Genomic DNA, 20093 nt, shown 5'->3' on the forward strand with positions numbered 1-20093 from the left:
ACCTGGGTGTGGTGCGTGGGATGCAGGGTGGGCCACACTGCCACACCCATCCTCACAGTCTCCAAGGGCCGCAGCACTAGGCTGGGTGCAGAAAGACATTCTCTGGACAGGCAGACAGATGGACTTGGCCAGCCAGGCCGGAGCCTATGGCAGCCTCCACCAGGAATTGCAGACGTGGGGGTGGGGGAGCAGCCATTCAGCATCAGCCTAAGTGGCTTTTAGGGGCAGCTGCTGGGGTGTGGGGACCCAGGGGGCCATGTCCCAGGAGGCTGCCCAGAGGCGGGCCCTGCTCTTGGGTGGGGCCTGGGGAGCCCAGACCAAGGGCACTGGAGAGAGGAGAGAGAGGGCAGAACTGAGCCAAGCCTGCTTTTCAAAACTGCACACATGGGGAATTGTCTTGGCTGGCTGGGCCTGAGCCATGGGTACCAGGTATGTGCAGGGGGCCTGGCCAGGCTGGGGAGGGGCAAGCTGGGCCTGGGACTTGGCTATCTTCCTGTATCTGAGACTGAGAAAGAGCTCCACAGTGAAGAGTGTGGACTCTGAATCTCACAGCCCCAGGCCTCTTCCCTCTCCAGACCTCAGTTTCCTAATCTGTAAAATGGCCTGGCCCCCTAAGTTGTTCCAGGCGAAACGCACTCAGAGAAGCATGGCAGTGCATGATGACTCTCCGCTGTGATTAGTATTGTCTAGTTGGGGAAGAGGGGATGGACACTCATGCCTGGGGAGGTAGAGGCTGGGGGGAGTGGAGGGCTGGAGGCTGGGGAGGGGCTCCTGCAGGTGCCTACTTATGTGGAGTAGCTCCTGTGTGTGCCGACCACGGCCCACAGCTTAGAGGCCAAAGTTCTCAGGGCAGCTCATCCCAGGCCAGGAGGAGAGTACCAAAGACCCTCAGGTTTCAGCCAGATGAACTCATATCCTCCCCCAGCCTCATAGAAGCCTGGGATCGCGAAGTCACAGGCCAGGCCTGGGTGGACTCAGACATGGGTGAGGGGCCCCAGCAAAGGGAGGGACTGGACATGCATTGCAGATAGCCCATACATGCCCTGGGAAGGTCAGGGAGTCACCGGTCACGGGCTCCAGGGTCCAGTAAGGGCTGGTGCGTGCTACTTTTAAACCCATCTTTGCCCTCTCGCACATGGCCCGGGCAGCTTGGCTGCAGGAGGGACCCAGATACAGGGACAGCAGAGTGGGAGCAGACAGGGGGCTTGGAGGGGCGGAGAGAGGGCTTCCTGAGGAGTGTGGGACGGGCTGCTGTCCTTGTTCGTACACTTTGGTCCCTGTCCGGAGGTCCTTCGACCTGGGGACCCTTTCTCCAAATTGTCCCCCATATCAAGAATCTGCCTCCCTGCGTGTACGCATACAGTGGGTGTCCAATAAATGTGCCTGGAATAGAAGGCAAAGGCTCTGGGGCCAAGGAGGCTGCCCAAAGAAGAGGCGAGGCAGAGGGGCTCCCAGTGGCGCGGGGGTCCCATCCCCGGCCTCTCGGCGCAGCCCCTCCGCGCAGCCCCTCAGCCGGCGGGCGCGGAGGCGGGGGCGGCAGGGCTGGCGTGGCCCGGGGCGGGGGCGGCCGGCGGCGGGGGCGGGGAAGGGGCGGGCGCGGGGGCGGCGCCGCAGCCAAGCCCCAGCCGGAGCCCGAGGCGAAGCGAGCCAGCGGAGCCGCCGCGGCCGCCACCGGTCCCCGCGCCGCCCTGCGCCCCTGCTCGCAGGCGAGGGCCGGGAGCGCGGGGCCAGCCCGGGCCGGCCGGTGGGCAGCGGGCGCCATGGCCGCGCCGGACGCGCTGCGGCCGCGCCTGTGCCGCCTGGTGCGCGGCGAGCAGGGCTACGGCTTCCACCTGCACGGCGAGAAGGGCCGTCGCGGGCAGTTCATCCGGCGCGTGGAGCCGGGCTCCCCCGCCGAAGCGGCCGCGCTGCGCGCCGGGGACCGCCTGGTCGAGGTCAACGGCGTCAACGTGGAGGGCGAGACGCACCACCAGGTGGGTGCCCGCCCCGCCCCGCCCCGGGGAGCGCGTCCCTGCCGGGCCAGGCGGGGTCGCGCCGGGGCCTGCGGAGCTCCTGGGGGCGGTGGGTACGTGGCCAGGAGGCGGCGGCCGCCATCCTCCGCGCTCGCCCCCCCCAGGAAGCTCAGTCCCGCACTGGGGCTGGGGGGGCGTCCTGGCAGGGAGGGGCCTGCACTGCGGCTGCTTCGCCCTGGGCCCTCAACGTGCCATGTGTCAGGGTGTCGCGACTTGGGGCGTCTGCGGGTGGGGACCTGGGTGCCGTTGTGTACGTGCGTGCGTGCAGCTGGGTATGTGTGTGGGCAGGTCCCTCTGGGGTCGTGTGTGTGCACACATCTGCCCGAGTGCACCCAGGAGGGGTCACAGTAAGGGCATCCCTCTGTGTGTGTGATCTGTGACGTGTGTGCTGGACTGTGTGCCTTGAGTGTACGAGTCTGAGTGCGAGTGTGGGGACAGGTCCGCACTGCTGGACGTGCGTGGTCTGTGTTCTGTGTGTGCGTGTGTGTGGACAGGTCCACACTGCTGGAATTGTGTGACCTGGGCTGTGTGTGTGCGTGTGTGTGGACAGGTCTGCACTGCTGGAATTGTGTGACCTGGGCTGTGTGTGTGTGGACAGGTCCACACTGCTGGAATTGTGTGACCTGGGCTGTGTGTGTGTGGACAGGTCCACACTGCTGGAATTGTGTGACCTGGGCTCTGTGTGTGTGGACAGGTCCACACTGCTGGAATTGTGTGACCTGGGCTCTGTGTGTGTGGACAGGTCCACACTGCTGGAATTGTGTGACCTGGGCTCTGTGTGTGTGGACAGGTCCACACTGCTGGAATTGTGTGACCTGGGCTCTGTGTGTGTGTGTGTGTGGACAGATCCATACTGCTGGACGTGCGGGACCTGTGTTCTGTGTGTGTGTAGACAGGTGGGGGTGTGCGTATCCAGGCCTGTGTGTCTGCGTGCCTGGCTGTATGTACTCCATACTGTGTGTCCCGCAGGTGTGTCTGGGTCCAGGGGAGCTGGCCACTGGTGGCAGCACATTCCTTAGCTCCAAAGACACTGCTTCCAGAGGGTACCTAGCCCAGCAGGGGTCACTGGCCACAGTCCCTGCCTCCTGTGGCTGGACCAAAGGCCAGGAAGAGCAGCCCTCTTCCCTGAGGGCTGACTCACCTGAGACCCTGGTTGGGGCCCAGGCTCCCTGCACCCCTTCTGCTCTGGGTCCTCTGGGTCCCTCACAGTGCCAGGTCCGTGACCCGTCCATGTGGCCAGTCTGGGGCCTGGCGATTAGCAGACTGGCTCTTGGCTAGGCCAGAGCTGAACTCCTGTTCTACCCGGGGGCCTTGTCTGTCCATCTGTCTGCCACCCTTCTGTCTTCCACCCGGAGTGTCGGCTCATGAAGGGCGGGGGTCAGGGCTGGAGGCCTTGGCCTGGCAGGCCGAGCAGAGGGCTGGCAGTGCCGGCGCCGGCCTCTGCTTAATAGTCTCCGCCACCCTCGCCCCAATAACGCCTGCCTATCCACAGCCTCTGGGTGCTCGTCTCTAAGAACTTCACACACACAACCATGTCGGACCTTCCCCAGTGTCCCAGGAGGGCAGGAGTGAAATTGTGACCCCACTTTTACAGATGAGGAAAGTGATGCTCAGAGATTTGGGGTGACTTCTCTGGGTCACACAGTCAGGAAGCAGCAGGGTGCTGGGTTCCTCCTGCCACTCTCTGGGACATGGGGAGAGAGGAGGGACGGAGGAGGGCCCAGTGAAGATGGGCCTAGCTCAGACCCTGCCATCTGCTGACAACACCTGTGGAGCCCCCACCCCGTCCGCCCTCTGCCAGGCTGCAGGTGGGAGTGGGCTGCCGCCCTGCCTTCCCCGCTGCCCAGGGACACCGTGCCTTCTCCCCGAGAACACGCTGGCCTCCTGCCTACTCAGACACTTCACAGGCGCCTGCGTAGCCACACAGATGGCCATCGCGCCACAGCTGTCCTGCAGGTGGACCTGCCCCTCCCCCCCGCTGGCTGGATGTGAATCCTGCTTCTCGGGCTGCAGTTTAGACCCCCACGCGGTTTAGACCCCCACACTGCGCCACCAAGAAAGACAGGGATGGGTACAGACACCCAAACGGGGGTACAGGGAGACATCTCTCTCTCTCAAACCCAGACTGAGGACAGACTCCAACACAGATGGATGCACATGAGCACACACGCACACGCATGCACGTGCACACGCAGCCTGAAAGCCTGACCCCAGCCACGCACCCACCTCTGTCACTTTCAGGCTGACTAGCTCACCCAGCTGGCTGCACCCGGCAGCCCCTCCCCGTTCCTCCTGGAGAAGGCCCTGGGCTGAAGGCAAGGCCCTGGGAGGATGCTGAAGCCTTTGCAGCCTGGACCTCAGTCAGGGGCCAGGAGCAGAGGGAGGGAGCGCTGGAGCCCGGGGGTGGGAGGCGGGGCCGGCAGGCCTCTCGGTCCAGCCACCCACCCGGTAGAGCAGCTGCCTGCCTGTGCCCGGGCCAGCCCGGAGTGTGCCACTGCCCATGGGCTGCCCAGGGTGCTGGCCGCTGACCTGCTCCCGCCCCCGCCCCCCAGGTGGTGCAGAGGATCAGGGCTGTGGAGGGGCGCACACAGCTGCTGGTGGTGGACAAGGACACCGATGAGGAGCTGCGCCGGCGGCAGCTGACCTGCACCGAGGAGATGGCCCAGCTGGGGCTCCCGCCGGCCCAGGACCCCTGGGAGCCCAAGCCGGACTGGGCACGTGCGGGCAGTCTGGGCTCCGATGCTGGCAAGAAGGTATGGTGGGCTCACCCACAAGGACCACCAGACCCCTCCCAGAGCCACCGTCACAGCCTCCTGATGTCAGTCTCCTCTGGTCCCTCCTGGAAGTCTCTGTCTTTTCTGCCTCTTGGGCCCCTTCTCTGCCCCAGCGACCACCGTCTGTGCCCCTGGTGACTACCCTCTTGGCCATGGGGTGGTGGCCATACTTTCTGCCCTCAGCCTGTGTTCCCAACCCAATGGGGTCCAGGCAGCCTGGCCTGAGCCTCTGGGATGCTTGGAAGCCACCTAGCCTAGGAAGGGGTCACTCCGATAAGTCACCCCACCCCTAGCCTAGTGGCTGAGGAGCCCTGGGAGGAGTTGCTGGGATATTTGAGGTCTGGGTGTGCCCAGCCCCGTAGGCACGGCACCTGTGGAGTCTGTGTGTGCGAAGGCTTGGAGGGGGCCGGCCTCTGCAGGCAGTGCCGTGGCCGGGGGAGCCAAGCGGACTCCAAGCTGGGGCTGGCGCGGGGGGGGGCTGGAGTGGGGCTGGGGGCGGGGCTGGGCCTGGCTGGGTCAGCTGTGCACTGGCCCCTGCAGCCTGCCACCCTCCTGCTGCTGGGACCTGGCAGGCCCCACAGGAGCTTCTAGGGTGAGCGTACACTTCCCCCCCATTTTTGCTCCTCTTGGGCCCCTGCTGGGTAGCACCTCTCCCTTGCCTTGCTGCCACCCCAGGCCAGGAGGCCCGGAAAGAATAGGGAAGGGCCTGTCACACCTCCTTCTAGGTGGCCAGGCCTGGTGGGTGGCCCTGCTTAGCTGTTGGTTTTGCCCTCTCAGAAGCTGTAATGCAGTTGTCTCTCATGCCCTCTGCCTTTTTTCCTTCTTTTTTTTTTTTTTAGAAAGCCCTTTAGAGCAGTGGTCCAACATTTTTGGCACCAAGGACTGGTTTCACAGAACACAGTTTTGCCATGGAAGTGTGGGTGGGGGGCATGGTTTCAGGATGATTCGAGCACATGACATTTATTGTGCCATCAGACCTCTCTGCTAATGATGATCCCTATTTGCACCTGCTCCCAGCGCTAGCATCACCGCCTCAGCTCCACCTCGGATCGTCAGGCATTAGATTCTCACAAGGAGCCGCAACCTGGATCCCTCCACGCACAGTGTACAGTGGGGGCCGTGCTCCTGTGAGAATCTAATGCCACCTGCTGATCTGACAGGCGGCGGAGCCCATGCGAGCCGTGGGGAGCGGCTGTAAATGCGGTAAATACGGACAGACGAAGCTTGAAGCTTTGCTGGCTCATCCACCGCTCATCTCCTGCTCTGCAGCCCGGTTCCTGACGTGTGTGGGGGGTGTGGACATGTGGGGGTGGGGTGGGGTTGGGGACTGCAGCTTTGGAGGATTTAAGTCCAGGGTTCCCCAGATCCCACTTTGAGTGTCAGTGGTGGTGTCAGGTGTGAAGTTTCCGGGTGTGCAGAGGACTTGACATCTACCTTTTCCCTTCCCCAAACGTCTTGCCGTCAAGCCGGCTGCACCTGTGAGCTGAGCCCCATGGGGCCTATCTTGGTGGGGACATGGAATTCCTGGTGGGAAGCCCAGCTGGGAATGGGGACCCATGGGACACTCTGTTCCCTGGGACTTGAGGGCAAGCCATGGGAGCAGTCAGGGCTGCTGAGCCCTGGTCTGGGGGCCGGCTGGCACCGGTCGGGGGGCAGACTGGCCCCAGGCTCCCTTCCCCCAGGCCGAGGTTGGAGCCCCCCTCCTTCCTGGCTCCCTGTCTCACGCCCAGGAGGAAGCTCCCCTCCCTCCAGCATTTGTCCATTGATTTAGACACAAATGGTGGAGTTTGCCTTTGGGTGGAAAATCCGTCAGTCCTTATCTGGAGGGTGCGGTGGCTTAGGCACCTTGGGTGGGGCCTTCCCCCCTCTGCTATTTCAGGCTCTGGGGGCTGCAGGAAGCCCTAGGAGGGACTTCCTCTGGGCGTATTTTTAGAGGAACAAAGGGAGGCCCGACTGGCGGGTCCCTCTGTGGGTGAGGCTGGCCTGGGGACAGGGACTCCAGGAGGTCAGGGAGGTCCAAGGGACAGGGTCTCTTCTTCTCCCTCTTGGCCAGAGACCTGACATTGCATTAACTGAGCTCACAGCATTGCAAGGGGAGCTGGGCCTCATCTGACCCCCACACACCAGGCGCCCAGCTCAGGCGGGTGCAGGGTGTGGGCACAGCTCGCCCTGCAGGGCTGCACTCTGACAGGGTGTTGGTGGCAGAGGGACAGGAGCCTGCTGTGTGTGGTCTTGCTGTAGAGAGCTGGGGGCCCCACGGGGTAAGGGCCACTCTTGTCCCCCTGTTCTGGCTGGGACTGGAGCGGTGGGGCAGGGGAGGACACTGATGTAGCCGTCCCTCCCTCTGGGGGCCGTGAAGGCCTAGTCAGTGGTGACTCAGCCCTGGGCTGCACCAGGCTGGGGGTGGCTGCAGCTGCATGCGGCTGATCCCAGCAGTGACGCCGGGCAGCTAGCGGTGCCAGGGCCACGGAGGCGGTGACAGACCCTGGGTCCTCTGCTTCCTTGTCCCCAGCCTGTGCCCCATCCCCGTCCATAGGGCCTTGGGGGCTGAGGGTGAGTGAGGGGTGACAGAGTCTGCAGGAGGTGGCTGTGCAGGGTAGGACATGGCACCTGTGACAGTCTCCCTGGCTCTTGTGCACCCGTGGGCCTGTCGCGTGTTCTGGGCCGGGACCCCTCCCTTGCTCACTGTCCCCCAGCCCTTGCTCCTGGAGCAGGGCAGGGCTTTCCAGCAGCTTCCTTCCTTCCTTTCTTGGGACGGAAATCCAGCTGTGTGGGGCGCTGGGCTGGAGCCTCCGCAGGGGAGTGGGCTCCGTCATCACCCTGCTCCCCAAAGTGACTCAGCCCCCACGTCCCCACCCATCCCCGGGGAGCCTGGGCCACAGCGGGAGGTAGATAAGTGGGGTGGCAGCCTAGGCTGGCCAGAGAGCTCGGGCTACACTGGCCAGAAACCCGCCAGCTGCTCTGTCTGTCCCTCCTGTCATGGCCCGCTCTGGGAGCGCCACACCGCCTGCCCCGGCCCCAGGAGCCCCTCCACGGAGCCTGCCCCAGCGGCTTCTGCAGGTCAGGTGGGGCAGGGTGGCGGGGTGCCTAGCAGGGGGCTTAGCCCTCCAGGGTAGGGAGAAGGGAGACTGTGATGTAAGGAGGCTGGACCCCGAGCAACAATGAAGTCCTTTCTCTGCCAGGGCTGGTGAGTCACCCTTGGGGGGTACCCCATGCCAGCCTCTTTGTCTCTGGTCACAGGCATGGCTGGGGGACCAGGGCTTGCCTAGCTCTGCCGCCTGGAGCCGCCCAGTGGGGAGCCCGTGGGAGCCTAGGGCCTGGGGAGGCGGCAGGAAGCCCGCTGAGCCAGGGCAGGAGGAGGAATGTGAGCAATGTGCGCCTCCCGCCACTCTTCACGGCCCTCTGACCCACCCACGGCCGCCAGCAGCCCCCTGCATTGCAGCCCCTCCACTTGAGGGCCTGGTGCCAAGCCTGGCACCTCTTGTCCCCTGCTCTAGTGAGGGGTGTAGGCCAGGGACAGCCAGAGTGAACCAGAGGACACAGGTGGGGCTTCAGCCTGGCCTCCTGGCTCCAGATGCTTGCCAAACCCTGCTTCCTGTTTGGGGACCTCAAGAGACGCTGTCCTGCAGGCCGCCGTGCAGGCGTGGGAAGGGACTGCAGGGGCCAGCACCATGGGGACATCCGTCCGTGTGTGTGGGTGGCTGTGCATGTCGTCTAAGTAATGTGTTCGTGACTATGTGTTTGGCTGCCTCATCTCTGTGACCATATGAGGTGTCACTGCACCTGGGCCAGGGGCTGGGCCAGGCACGGCCATGCCACGCTGCCACCTCTGGCTCTGGCTGCTCCTCTGCTCCTCCCGGGCCAGCCTTGCTGCTGTTTCCCCAAGAGCCACCTCCAGTGTCAGGGCCGGTCTCAAGGCCCCATACATGCTGTTCTTCCAGGTGTGTCCGGGAAAGGGGCCGAGTCTGTGTGGTGGGGCCCTGGGGATCTGGGAGTCTTGCACCCTCCAGTTCAGCTCATGTTGCCCAGCAGAGTCCCTGGTTTCCCGGGTGATGGGGCCATGTGTGCCAGGCAGCAGGGTTCGGAGGGTCGGCAGTAGACCCCCAGGCAAGCTGTCTGGACAGGCTGAACACGAAGAGGGTCCTCTAGACTGAGGGGCAGGCCCAGAGCGCTGGGGCCAGGTCCCTGCCCTGCGGAGGGGGACACCCCTGCTGCCGTGGCTGCCTGGCTGCCCACAGACATGGGCCATTCCCTGGCTGATTTGGGGTGTGGAGTGAACTTGAAGGCCGGGCGGCTGGAGTGGTCAGGGGGTGGTCTGGGCTGTAGGGTGCCAGGTGCCCAAGGCTTAGAGGCCAACCTTAGGATCTGAGGGGCCCTCCCTCAGTGCTGTCCCTGCCCTAGCCTGGCCCGAGGTCCCTCAGCAGCACGAAGGGAGGTGGCCGGCAGGCTGTCCCCTGCACACGCCCCTGAGCCCTGAGCGCTCCCAGGAAACCTGAGCTGCCACCTGCCCGCTCACTCCCGCCATCGCCATGTTTAATTGAGCACCAGCAGCTGCTGGCCACCACCGCTGCCACTGCAGGCACCACCCGGCCCTGGCTGGGTGGGGGTCACCGGGCCTGGCCCCTGCCTGCCTGGCCCCAGGCCCAGACCCCTACTGCAGGATGCCAGAGGTAAAGTGAGGCAAGCCCCGGGGGCGAGGGGTTCCACAGGGTACCATGAGGCCATCTGTGCCCAGGCTGGGCAGGGAGGCGGGCAGGCCCGGGCACTCTCACTGGGCTTCTGCCCCAGCCCCTTCCTTCTGGGCCCGTGGGGGCAGGGCAGCTCCAGTGTTTGCTGGAATGTGAAAGCAAACACAGCCGCCACCGCAGCCAGCTTCACCGAGGCCTTTGGACAGAAAACAAAACTGCCTGGCCTAAGAGCTCCGGGAGGGGTGCACGGGCGGGGCCTTGGGGCCATCCCGGCCACCTGGCCTCTTCCTACACCCCACCTGGGCACAGCCCTGTCCTTGAGCCAAGTGAGCTGTCCCAACGTTTTCAGGCGTAGAAACTGAGGCTCTGCCCAAGATCCCACAGTGGGGGCTCAGGCATGGGCAGCCCTCCCGAGGGGCCAGCCCTGGGGGCATGGCTGCCCAAGTGTTTGTCACTGAGACCTAGAGCCTGCCCTAAGGGGCATGATGCCGAGTTTGGGGCTGGGCAGCGGCTCCTGGGTGGTGGCCTCTGGGGCTGGGAGGCTGGAGCCGGAGCCTGAGCCCTGTGTCCCTGCAGGATGTCAATGGGTCCCCAAGGGAGCTGCGCCCTCGGCTCTGCCATCTGCGGAAGGGACCTCAGGGCTACGGGTTCAACCTGCACAGTGACAAGTCCCGGCCCGGCCAGTACATCCGCTCTGTGGACCCAGGCTCCCCTGCGGCCCACTCTGGCCTCCGTGCCCAGGACCGGCTTATCGAGGTACCCGGATGGGGGGAGCCGGGGCCCCTCACACGTGCGCCCACATCCCCCGGTGTGTCCGTGTGCCCATGTTCGGGGCCTGGGTCCTCGCTGGGAGGAGGGAGCCTCCGGGAACCTGAGCTGGCACTCCTCTGGCTGCCTCGGCGGGTGGTGGCGCTGATGAATATTTGATGCCACACCTGGCCAGGGGGTGTGGGGGGCTGGCCGGGCCCTCGGGCAGTGCTGACCCCGTGCTGGTGGCGGCAGGTGAACGGGCAGAACGTGGAGGGGCTGCGCCACGCCGAGGTGGTTGCCAGCATCAAGGCGCGGGAGGATGAGGCCCGGCTGCTGGTGGTGGACCCCGAGACAGACGAGCACTTCAAGCGGCTCCGGGTCACACCCACCTCGGAGCACGTGGAAGGTAGGTGCAGCCCCAGGGGCACACAAGTGGTGCAGTGTGGGGGCCCGGCCAGCCACTGACACACTGTCCCCACAGGTCCACTGCCGTCACCAGTCACCAACGGGACCAGCCCTGCCCAGGTGAGACGGTGGGCCCAGGAGACCTCAGGGGCACCTCTGGGGGTCCCCAGGCCTGCCAGAGGCTCCCCTCCCTCCTGGAATCCTTGTCCTTGAGTAGGTGCAGATGTGAACCCCTTCTCTGGCCCTATTACCCCCGGCTTTTATGCCCACCGTGGATCCTGTCCTGGGTCAGTGCCACACCCTGCCACACAGAGCACCTGGGGTCAGGGCTGCTGCCCTCTGTCCCTGTCCTGCAGCACCACGGGGCTAACAAGTCAGCCTCCAGTCTCTGCCTCCTCATGGATCCCTGGCCTCACCCTGGGCGTTGCTCATGTGGGCACTTCCTGCAGCCAGACTGCCTCACTGTGCCCTGGGCTGCCATGGCCAGGGCCACCTACCTGGTCACTGCTTGGGGGCCGGCATCCTGCCCAGCCGGACCTGGGGTGTACTGGGTGTGGTGCCCACCTCTGCGGAAGATGTCGCTGTGTGTGTGTGTGCACATGTGTGTGTGCACATGTGTGTGAGCATGTGTGTGTGTGTGTGAGCGTGCGTGCGTGCAGGTGCGTGTGTCTGTGCGGTGGTGGCCCCCTGGGTGGGGACGCTGAGGGCACAACCTGCCCTGGTTTTCCAGCTCAACGGGGGCTCAGCGTGCTCATCCCGAAGTGACCTGCCTGGCTCAGACAAGGACACTGAGGTACCTGGGTGCCCTCCCCTCCACTGCTGTGCTAATACAAGGGGGTGCCAGAGGCCGTGGGTGGGGGTCTAAGGGGACATCAGCCCGGGCAGGGGGGCTGCCACCTCCAGAAAGCCCTCTTGGGCCCCGTGAGCAGCCCCCCAGGTGGCCTCTGGTGTCAGCTCCCCAGCAGCGGCTGCCGTCCGGAGCTTGGCCCTGGGGCTCATTCTCAGCACCCCGTCCCCCTCGCCCACCCCAGGATGGCAGTGCCTGGAAGCGAGACCCCTTCCAGGAGAGCGGCCTCCACCTGAGCCCCACGGCGGCCGAGGCCAAGGAGAAGGCTCGAGCCACACGCGTCAACAAGCGGGCGCCGCAGATGGACTGGAACCGCAAGCGTGAGATCTTCAGCAACTTCTGAGCCCCCCTGCCTGTTCTCCGGGCCCTGCCCAGAGCCCCGAGCCTCAGTGGGCTGGAGGGTGGTCCCATCACCACCCAGAAACAAACCTGCGCCCCATAAGCCCTCACCCTGCCCTGCCCGCTGAGTGCGGGCCTGTTGTGCAGCAAGAGGGGGAGAAAGACAGGGAGGGGGAGAGGGAGAGAGGGACAGAGAGGGGAGGAGATGGAGAGAGACAGGGACAGACAGAGAGGGACAGAGAGAGAGGAACAGAGAGAAGAGGAGGGAGAGAAGGGGTGGGGGTGGGCAGAGCATGACCTGCGGGTTGAGGGCCTTTGCTGCTCTGCCCCAGGCCTGCTGACTGAAAGGAATTCGTGTTTTTGCTTTTTTTCCAAAAAGATCTCTAGCTCCACACATGTTTCCACTTAATACCAGAGGGCCCCCTCCCCCACCCCCCTTGGGACATGCTCTCTAAATAATTGCAATAAAGCAAACCTTTCTCCCAAACCATTTCCTCCCCCAGCCCCGGGCAGCAGCCACCCCGTGTGGGAGTCCTAGGGACTTCCAGGGGACTGAGTGGGCTGGGGCTCCCAGGCTGCTCCTGGGGACTTTGGGGAAAAGCCGGGGAGGCAGGATGTGGCTATAGCAGCTTCCCTGCCCCCTCCCTGCCCTCCTTGGTGTAGGGGTCATGAGGCCAGCCCCCCCAGCTACCCTGTGCTGCCTCTCACCCTGCAGGGGGTCTGGGGCCCAGGATGGAGGCCCAGCCCCAGAAGGGCAGCCTCTGGACAGGCCCCTCGCTCTGCAGGGCAGCTCCAGGGCCTGGGAGGCCCGGCCTCCAGGAAGGACCCCAGGCTTCTGGGCCCAGCCCCTGCCTGGTGCACCCGCCTCTCCCACCCCATGGACACTCTGTCGACTCTGTCCTTTCCTCCCCTGCCCTGAACCCACTGACCGGCACTGCTGTCTGCCTCGTAAGCCATAGCGCATGCGCGCCTTCAGAATAAACAGGCCTTGCCACCGACAGACCTCGGTGCTGTGCTGCTGTCTTCTGAGCCTTCAGCTGGGGGAGGGGGAAAGGGAGGAAGGAGGCCAGTTCTGGGGGAGCCCCCTCCCCGCTGCAGCTGCTGGAAACGACGCCATCCCGAAGCCCCTGCCCCCCACCCCACATCATCCATCTGCTCTCACCCTGCTCCCTCTCCCCTCCAGCCCACCTGGAACCCTCACACCTCTCCCTCCCTCTGGGACGCCTCCTAGGGCCCCTGCCACCTCTGCTTGGTGAGGCCCAGCCTCCCACTTTCACCACCCCTGTGAAGCCACCTGGGCCCTGACACCCACGGGCTGCCCTTTGCCCAGCGTGGCCCCCACCACCTCTAGCAGGTACACACAGGTCAAGCCTTGTGCCCTGTGGCACCCTGCCCGGGTTCCCAGTGTCCCTTTTGAGGCCAGAGGGCTCAGCAAACACGGGGGTGGGACCCGAAGGGCAGCCTGTGCTGGGCAGGGCAGGGTCCGGCGCCCCAGCCAGCTCCCAAGGAGGTGCTCCGGCAGCTGGCCACAGCTGGCTCCACCACTTCCCCCCTCCCTCCCAAGTGCACAGCCCAGATTGTCACGTCCCTATCCTGGCCTCCCAGGCAGCCCTGGTCCAGACGCACGAGAGCACGGGCACACACACGTTCGCTCGCCGGCACGTGGTTCCCTGCCTGCCCCTGCCCCTCAGGGACAGAAGTCAGCCGGACCCCAACTGCAAATGACCCCAAAGCTTTACTAAACAGGCTGTGGCTCCCAAGCAAAGGCACTTCACAGACAGCGGCCTGAGCAGCACTCAGGCCGGAGCCCACGGCCCTCAGAGGCCCCGGGCGGCCGGGCACAGGGACTGGTTGAGGCAGGCCTGGCAGCGAGGGTGCACAGGCAGGCAGGTCTGCTGGCCAAAGCCCACCAACAGGCCGTTGATCTCGCTCCACAGCTCCCTGCGGGGTGAGGCTGGCTCAGCGCTGGGGAGTGAGAGGCCTGCCCCATCCTGCCCGCCAGGGACCCCACCAGCACCTGGGCAGCCACTCCTCCAGGGCGACTCGGGTCTCCTCTGGGGACTTGGTTGGCTTCTTGGTCCACCGAAGTCGGTTGGTGATTCTGTGCACGTGTGTGTCCACCGCTGCTTGGATGGAGACAGGGCAGGGTGAACGGGAGGCACACTGCACCAGCCAAACCCTGCCCCATCCCTGCGGAGCCAGCACCGCCACCTCCCCCCTCGCAGGACTCTGAGCAGGGATGGGAACAGCATAGGCCTGGCCCCAGGCCTGAGTGTGGCTGCCTCACCGCCCCAGGGAACTGGGTGCCTGCTATTTCGGGTGCGGGCAGCCTCCATCATCCCGGTGAATTGGGGGTCTCTGCTCTGGGATGACCCACTCCCAACTATCCTGGTGCTGGCTGGGTGTGTGGGTGCCGGGGGCTCTGCTCTTCTCTGTGGGGGTTGGTATCTCTGCTCTGCTTTGAGCTCTATGTCCCCAAGTACAGTGACAGCTACCTTGTGTCAAGCACTTGCTGAGGGCCAGACCCCGCGTGGGGAGATTACCAGCCTGGACTCAGTAAGTCCTTGCAAGGCACCCACAGAAGCAGGAACTGAGGCCCAACAAGATTCTTTCTCCTCTTACAGACAAGGTCTTGCTCTGTCACCCGGGTTGGAGTGCAGTGGCATGGTCATAGCTCACTGCAGCCTCCAACTCCTGGGCTCGAGAGATCCTCCCACAGGCAGGAGCTGCCGCACCTGGCCCAGGACTTCCGGGAAGCACGTGGCCCTCAGGCTCCCCCGGAGTGCAGTGCCTCCTGGCCCTGCTTCCCTCTGCTCGGCCTCCTGTGGCCCTAGGCCCCTCCTGGTCCAGGCACTGGTTGAGGGCCCTGGGCGGGGTGGCAGCAGCTTGGTCCAGCAGGCCAGCCGGAGGTCACCTGCCACTGTGGTGCTCAGGGAGCGGGAAGGGAGTGCGGCCTGGCCAGTTGCAGCTGCTGCACACCTGGGGTTTGGCCCCTGGTCCCACTGGCCACCCCAGGGGCTCGGCCCAGCGCCTGCTCACCCAGGCCTTCTCCAGCCCAGCTGTCCCGGGCAGCTGCAGTCCCAGCCCTGCCTCCTCCTCCAGCGCTTGCCAAAGGGAAAGCCAATCCCTGCGCCAGCTCCTTCGCCCTGTTGCTACCTGCCTGGAAAAAGGTAACCTGTGGGGGGGTGTGGAGACCACAAAGACTGAGGGTCACATCCTTGGGGCCTTGAGCCTCAGTTCCTTACTCTCTAACACGGAGGTGGCCAGGCTCCTTGGGTAGCCCTAGGGACCAGGGCTGGGCATGTCATGTTGCCTGAGCCTCCCATGCTGGCCGGGAGGGAGGGCTACCCGCACACCTATGCAGTTAGCAAGGGCAACTCCTTCGCTGCCTTGTGGCCGGCCAGAGGCTCAGAGAGGCCAGTGCCTTGCCCAAGGTCACCTATCTGGGAGGGGCTCTGTACCCCCTGGCTCTAGCTTTTTTTTTTCCCCCGAGATAGGGTCTTACTCTGTCACCCAGGCTGGAATACAGTGGCACAATTACAGCTCACTGCAGCCTCAGACTTCCGGGCTGAAGTGATCTTCCTGCCTTAGCCTCCCGAGTAGCAGGGACTACATTCGAGTGCCACCACCTGGTTAACTTTTCATCGTCTTTTTTTTTGCCCCGCCTGGTCTTGAACTCCTGGCCTCAAGTAATCCTCCTGCCTCTGTCTCCCAAAGTTGGCCCTGGCTTTTTAAGGGAGGGGGCTTCTCTCTCTGGGAAGCCCCTAGAAGGCATTCCTGGGATCTGCCAGCGTGTGGTGGGGCCCACAGACAACCAGAGAGGGTGACATTCTGGCACTCCTGTCTGTTGTGTCCCCCACCTGGCTGTGGGCAGGGGGCCCTTCCCCCACAGACGGCCCAACCCCAGCGCAGCGCTCCGGTACTCGGGCAGCTGAGGACAGCCGCCCAGATAAGCTCAAGTGTCTGCTGAGAGGCTGGCGGGCCAGTGGCGCTGGGCGTCGAGAAGGGGAGGAGGCACTGCCCACTCCCGCCCAGCCCGGCGTGGGCTCTCGGGGCTGAGCTCTCCAGGGCTCAGAACCGAGCCTGAGCCCCTCACTGCCCTCGTGCCCGCCAGGCAGTGCTAGAAGGCACAGGGGTCCCAGAGACGCTGGCAGGGGACGGTGCACAGAGGCAGGGGTGAAAGCCTGGTTTCTGGGCTGGCGGGGCCTTGCTGATGTGTGGCGTCAGGAGTCCCAGCTCCTCTGCACAAAGCTCTGAGGACGACGCAGCTCCTCACCCCACCCGGGGGACTGTCTTCCTCTAACCGCAGAGGAGCCTCTGATACCAGGAAGGGACACCCTGCACCTGGGCAAAGGAGTCCAGGGAGGCCTCTCCTTCCGCTGTCCCCCCACCCCCTGCCCAGGAGACAGCACTTCCTTCTCCCTCCCCAGCCCCCCACTCTGCCGCTCTCATTCCATCACTTCCTACTCCTGGCCCTCTCTCCTCCTCTTGGCTTTGCAGACACTGTTCCCCTACCTGGAATGCACTTCCTCCTTTTGGCCTGGCTGACCCTGCCTCCCAGCCGAAATGTGACCTCAGGAAGTCATCTCAGATGCCCCCAGCCCACCATTTCCACCCCGCCACGGGGGAGCATGTCCCTCCCGCACACAGCACAGACAGGTGTGGGGCTGGCCTGCTGGGCACTGGGAACACCTCTCTGATCCCATGGGCTGAGTTGCGGACGAGGAAGCTAGAGTTGGGGTTTTAGGTAACAATGAGTGGGGAACCCCAACAGCAGCTGGAGAGCCCAGAGCCAGCCCCTTCTTGCTCGTGGGTTCGTGCCACTCACCGATGCCTGACACGGTGCCCCAGGCCACAGCCATAGCCAAGTGCGCCATCTTGGGCCCAACACCGGGCAGCGCCACCAGCTCTGGCACAGAGGCCGGGATGTCCCCGCCATAGCGCTGCTGCAGGATGGCACTGGTCTGCTTGATGTACTTCACTTTGTTCTGAGGGATGGGGGGAGTCAGCCCTGCAGGTGGGGGGTACAGCCTGGCCTGGGAGGACGAGGCCCCGGGAGGCCCACAGGTACCCGGAGCTGCCTGTCTCTTGCCGAGGACCCAGGCAGAGGCAGCTGCTCAGCCCTACCCCCCAGAGATGGGGACAAGCTGAGGGCAGCAGAGAGGCTCAGGGGAGCTCCTGGCAGGGCCCCATGGCAGGCCTGGCCCCCTGCCTCCCCCCTGCACAGCCCATGATGTATGTAGGGTCCGGCTTGGGTCCCTCGCCCTGTCATTCCCCCCAGAGGCCAGGCCAGGCTGAGCAGGCCACTCCCAGGAGCTGGGTTCAGCAGCACCTGGGCCTTCAGGAAGGAAGGTTGGAGCCCGGGTTCCCCTGTCAGCCACAGGCCAGCTGGGTGGTTCCCATCCTGTGCCTGAGCGAGAGGGCTATTTAAAGCCCGCCTGACAGACTGCTGGTGCCAAGGGAAGCAGCCCCACCCTCCAAGCTGCTCCCAGCAGATCCAGCCGCCCACCGCCCAGTGCTCCGCTGAGGGGGAGCAGCCTTGGGAGGGCTCCTAGAGGGCGAGGGGCTAGGGGGAGGGCACACTCTAGGGAGGTGGCTTGGAGTAAACAAAGGGAAAGGCGGGAGAGGAAGGGCGGGGCAGGCGGGAGCAGAGGAAGGAAGGGGAGGTCACAAACAGGAAAGGCCTGGGAGCTCCAGGGACCAGGTGCCGGCCCCACGGGCTGCACAGACGGATGGGGGGCTCTAGCAGGACTCGCACCCAGGCCCCTGATGCCAGAAAGGCCTGACTCTCGTCTCTGGCACCTCCACGTCCCTCAGCCTCCTGAGGTCTCTCCCAGGCCAGTGCTACCCCAGCCCCGGTGGCCATAGGCTGGGCTCACCCTCCAGAAGCCTACGGGGTAGATGAGCTTGCCCAGCGTGCTGTCATCGGTCTGCAGGATGCTGTCTACCGTCAGGCCCCGGGCCCGCAGCCGCTGCATGGCGCCTGCCGTCACCTGGTCTTTGGTCTGGCTGGAGAGCATCAGCGACAGCAGCACCTGGTACCTCCGCACCTGCTGGTGCAGTGACAGGGACAGCGTGGCGGTGGGTCTTGGTGCTTGTCCTGGGCCAGGCCCCACCCACACCATCTACCCACCTCCACCTGTTACCCTGAGCAACACATGGGACATCAGCCTCCAACCCACCCAGGCCAGCACAGGTAGAGTGGGGTGTGTGGGTCTGGCTCGGGCCTGTTTCGTCACCTACAACATGGGGACAATAACAGTAGCTGCCTCACAGGATCAGAGAGACCCTCACATGAATTATCACAGTACTTAGAATTATATATGGCACATTGGCACTACAGGCGTCGGATGCTACAGTTACTGTTGCTTTGTGAATGACAACGCTACCCATTTCACAGACAAGCAAACTGAGGCTCGGAGAGGCATGTATGCAAGTCACCTGGTAACAGAGTAGGGATCAGAACTCAGAGCAGTCCCCAGACCCAGGCTCTGGGCCACTGAGGTATAAGAACTGTCCCTCCCTCACATTATAGAAAGCACATGACATGCTGTGCCATGCCCGGCAGAAAGCAGAGCATGAGGCCCTAAGATGCAGCTGCCTGTGACCTGCTGGGTGGCTGCTATGAAGCCAGTGATGCTGCCCAGTGCTCTGGGACACTGTCCCCTCAAAGTGCTGCCTACAGGGGAGGGTACCAGCCGAGAGCCACTAGGTGTCAGGCTGTCAGAGGCCTGAGAGGAGACAAGTGTCTTGCTGGGAAGGGGGTTACCCAGGCAGATGGGGCCCCTGCCTACCTTTGGGGGGGCGCTGGCATCATAGCAGTGCTCAGCCCCCAGCTGGTCTACAGGTGCATCCTTCTTGCTCCTCATGGTACGAATGTTGACCAGCTGCTGCTGCCAGTCCTGGGGCTCCCAGGTGGGCACCTTGAAGGGCTCGGACCCCTCACCTTTCTCACCATCCAAGGCCTCGTAGGCCACATGCAGTCTCTGTGGTTTCTGCTGGTGCTTCACAGGGCTGTGGCGTTTCCTTCCTTCTGCAAAAGGTGCCACTCAGTCCCCTTAGTGGGGGCACAGGTGAGGGTAGGGTATGGGTGCTGCTCTACCTGCTAGCCCACCTCTTACTCATTCATGCAAAAACTGCCCATCATCTATTAAACTTTGGGGTGCTCTGCCCTAAGGGGACATGTCAGCCTTCCTTATGCCACTGTGCCCCTGACAAGATCCACAGCAGCACATGAGAAGCCTGGTAAGTGTCTACCATGATGCAGCTGATATAGCCTCTACATCCTCTGTACTGCATCAGAGACAGCTGATGCAGATCCAGATCAGATCCAGTCACTTCCCTTTTCAAAACGCCTCATCAACTTCCTTTTGCACTTAGAATGAACTCCAAACTCTATCCTGGCATCAAAGTTCCCGCCATTCTGGCTGGCATTATCACCTGCCTGTTCCCCACTGCATACCAGCTCCTCCTACCATGCCTCTGTGCTTGTCTGGACTAGCCCTGGGGTCCTTGGGTGCCATGGGACTCCCCCTCTAGCCAATTCTGCATAAGTTCTGGGGGACAAGTACAGGGGTCCTGTTAGTGTCGCTCCCTGCTGACTCCCATGCTTGGCACACAGTAGGTCCTTTATGGCGACAGGATAAATATAATGAATGCCACGTCCTTTCCTGTTTTCCCTGAGGCACCTTCTAGCCTGAGGGAGACTTATGGCTGGGTGTGTCCTTGGCACCCAGCCGCTCTGAGAGGGAAGCAGGTTCACTGAAAGAGGGCAGGGCTGGTCTGCTCCAAGGCCTGGGCAAGTGCAGTAACCAGGGACAGCTGATAGGATGGGAAGAACTATCGTGCCCAGGACCAGAGTGGGCAGGGCAGGCCCAGGCTCCGGTAGACCCCAGCAGACCCCAGCTTCTGGGAAAAGGATGCAGGGTGGGCACGCAGGGCCGCAGGTGGGGCCACAGAACTCGTTAGTGGCTGCGCGTCTGCCGCGTCCTGCGTCCCGGTCCCCGCTGCGCAGCTCGGAGCCTTCGGAGGCGGCCAGGAACCCAGCCTGCAGCCCCCAGTCCCCTGCAGGCCCCTTCCCCCGCCCCTCCTCCCGCGCTCCGGCAGGGGCGCGGCGCTACCTGCAGCCGCCTCTCCCTTCCCGAGCGGCGCAGAATCCTCCCCGCCCGCCCGCGGTCGGGCCCCGGGTCCCCGGGTCCGGCTTCTGGTCACCATCCTCGTGCTCATAGCGTTCATGCCGGACTCCTGCGGACTACACATCCCGACAGGCCCCGCAGCT

At 64.1% G+C, this 20093-nt stretch overlaps 2 protein-coding genes across 7 annotated transcripts; one reads left to right on the forward strand and one right to left on the reverse strand.

Moving 5' to 3' along the window:
• Nucleotides 1-342: 342 nt before the first annotated feature.
• Nucleotides 343-11998, forward strand: NHERF2 (NHERF family PDZ scaffold protein 2). Of its 3 annotated transcripts, none has more exons than XM_012743522.3 (7): nt 343-429; nt 4565-4765; nt 10051-10230; nt 10477-10630; nt 10706-10749; nt 11360-11422; nt 11661-11998. In XM_012743522.3, exons 1-7 carry the CDS (start codon nt 385-387, stop codon nt 11817-11819), a joined length of 846 nt encoding a protein of 281 aa, XP_012598976.2. In that variant the 5' UTR covers nt 343-384; the 3' UTR covers nt 11820-11998. The 3 variants fall into 3 exon arrangements, with proteins under 3 accessions (XP_012598976.2, XP_012598975.2, XP_012598977.2); XM_012743521.3 differs by lacking the exon at nt 343-429 and adding an exon at nt 1619-1973; XM_012743523.3 differs by lacking the exons at nt 343-429; nt 4565-4765 and adding an exon at nt 7685-7846.
• Nucleotides 11999-13531: 1533 nt separating this feature from the next.
• Nucleotides 13532-20081, reverse strand: NTHL1 (nth like DNA glycosylase 1). Of its 4 annotated transcripts, none has more exons than XM_012743537.3 (6): nt 19936-20081; nt 18610-18845; nt 17695-17868; nt 16644-16803; nt 13833-13938; nt 13532-13756 (listed from the first exon to the last, which is right to left on the reverse strand). In XM_012743537.3, the coding sequence occupies exons 1-6, from the start codon at nt 20072-20074 to the stop codon at nt 13633-13635; spliced, it is 939 nt and encodes a 312-aa protein (XP_012598991.2). In that variant the 5' UTR covers nt 20075-20081; the 3' UTR covers nt 13532-13632. The 4 variants fall into 4 exon arrangements, with proteins under 4 accessions (XP_012598991.2, XP_012598990.2, XP_075851073.1 ...); XM_012743536.3 differs by having other exon boundaries at nt 17695-17865; nt 18610-18848; XM_075994958.1 differs by having other exon boundaries at nt 16644-16761; nt 18610-18848.
• Nucleotides 20082-20093: the final 12 nt, after the last annotated feature.

Source organism: Microcebus murinus, chromosome 19 (assembly GCF_040939455.1).
Source record: "Microcebus murinus isolate Inina chromosome 19, M.murinus_Inina_mat1.0, whole genome shotgun sequence".
Taxonomy (NCBI): domain Eukaryota; kingdom Metazoa; phylum Chordata; class Mammalia; order Primates; family Cheirogaleidae; genus Microcebus; species Microcebus murinus.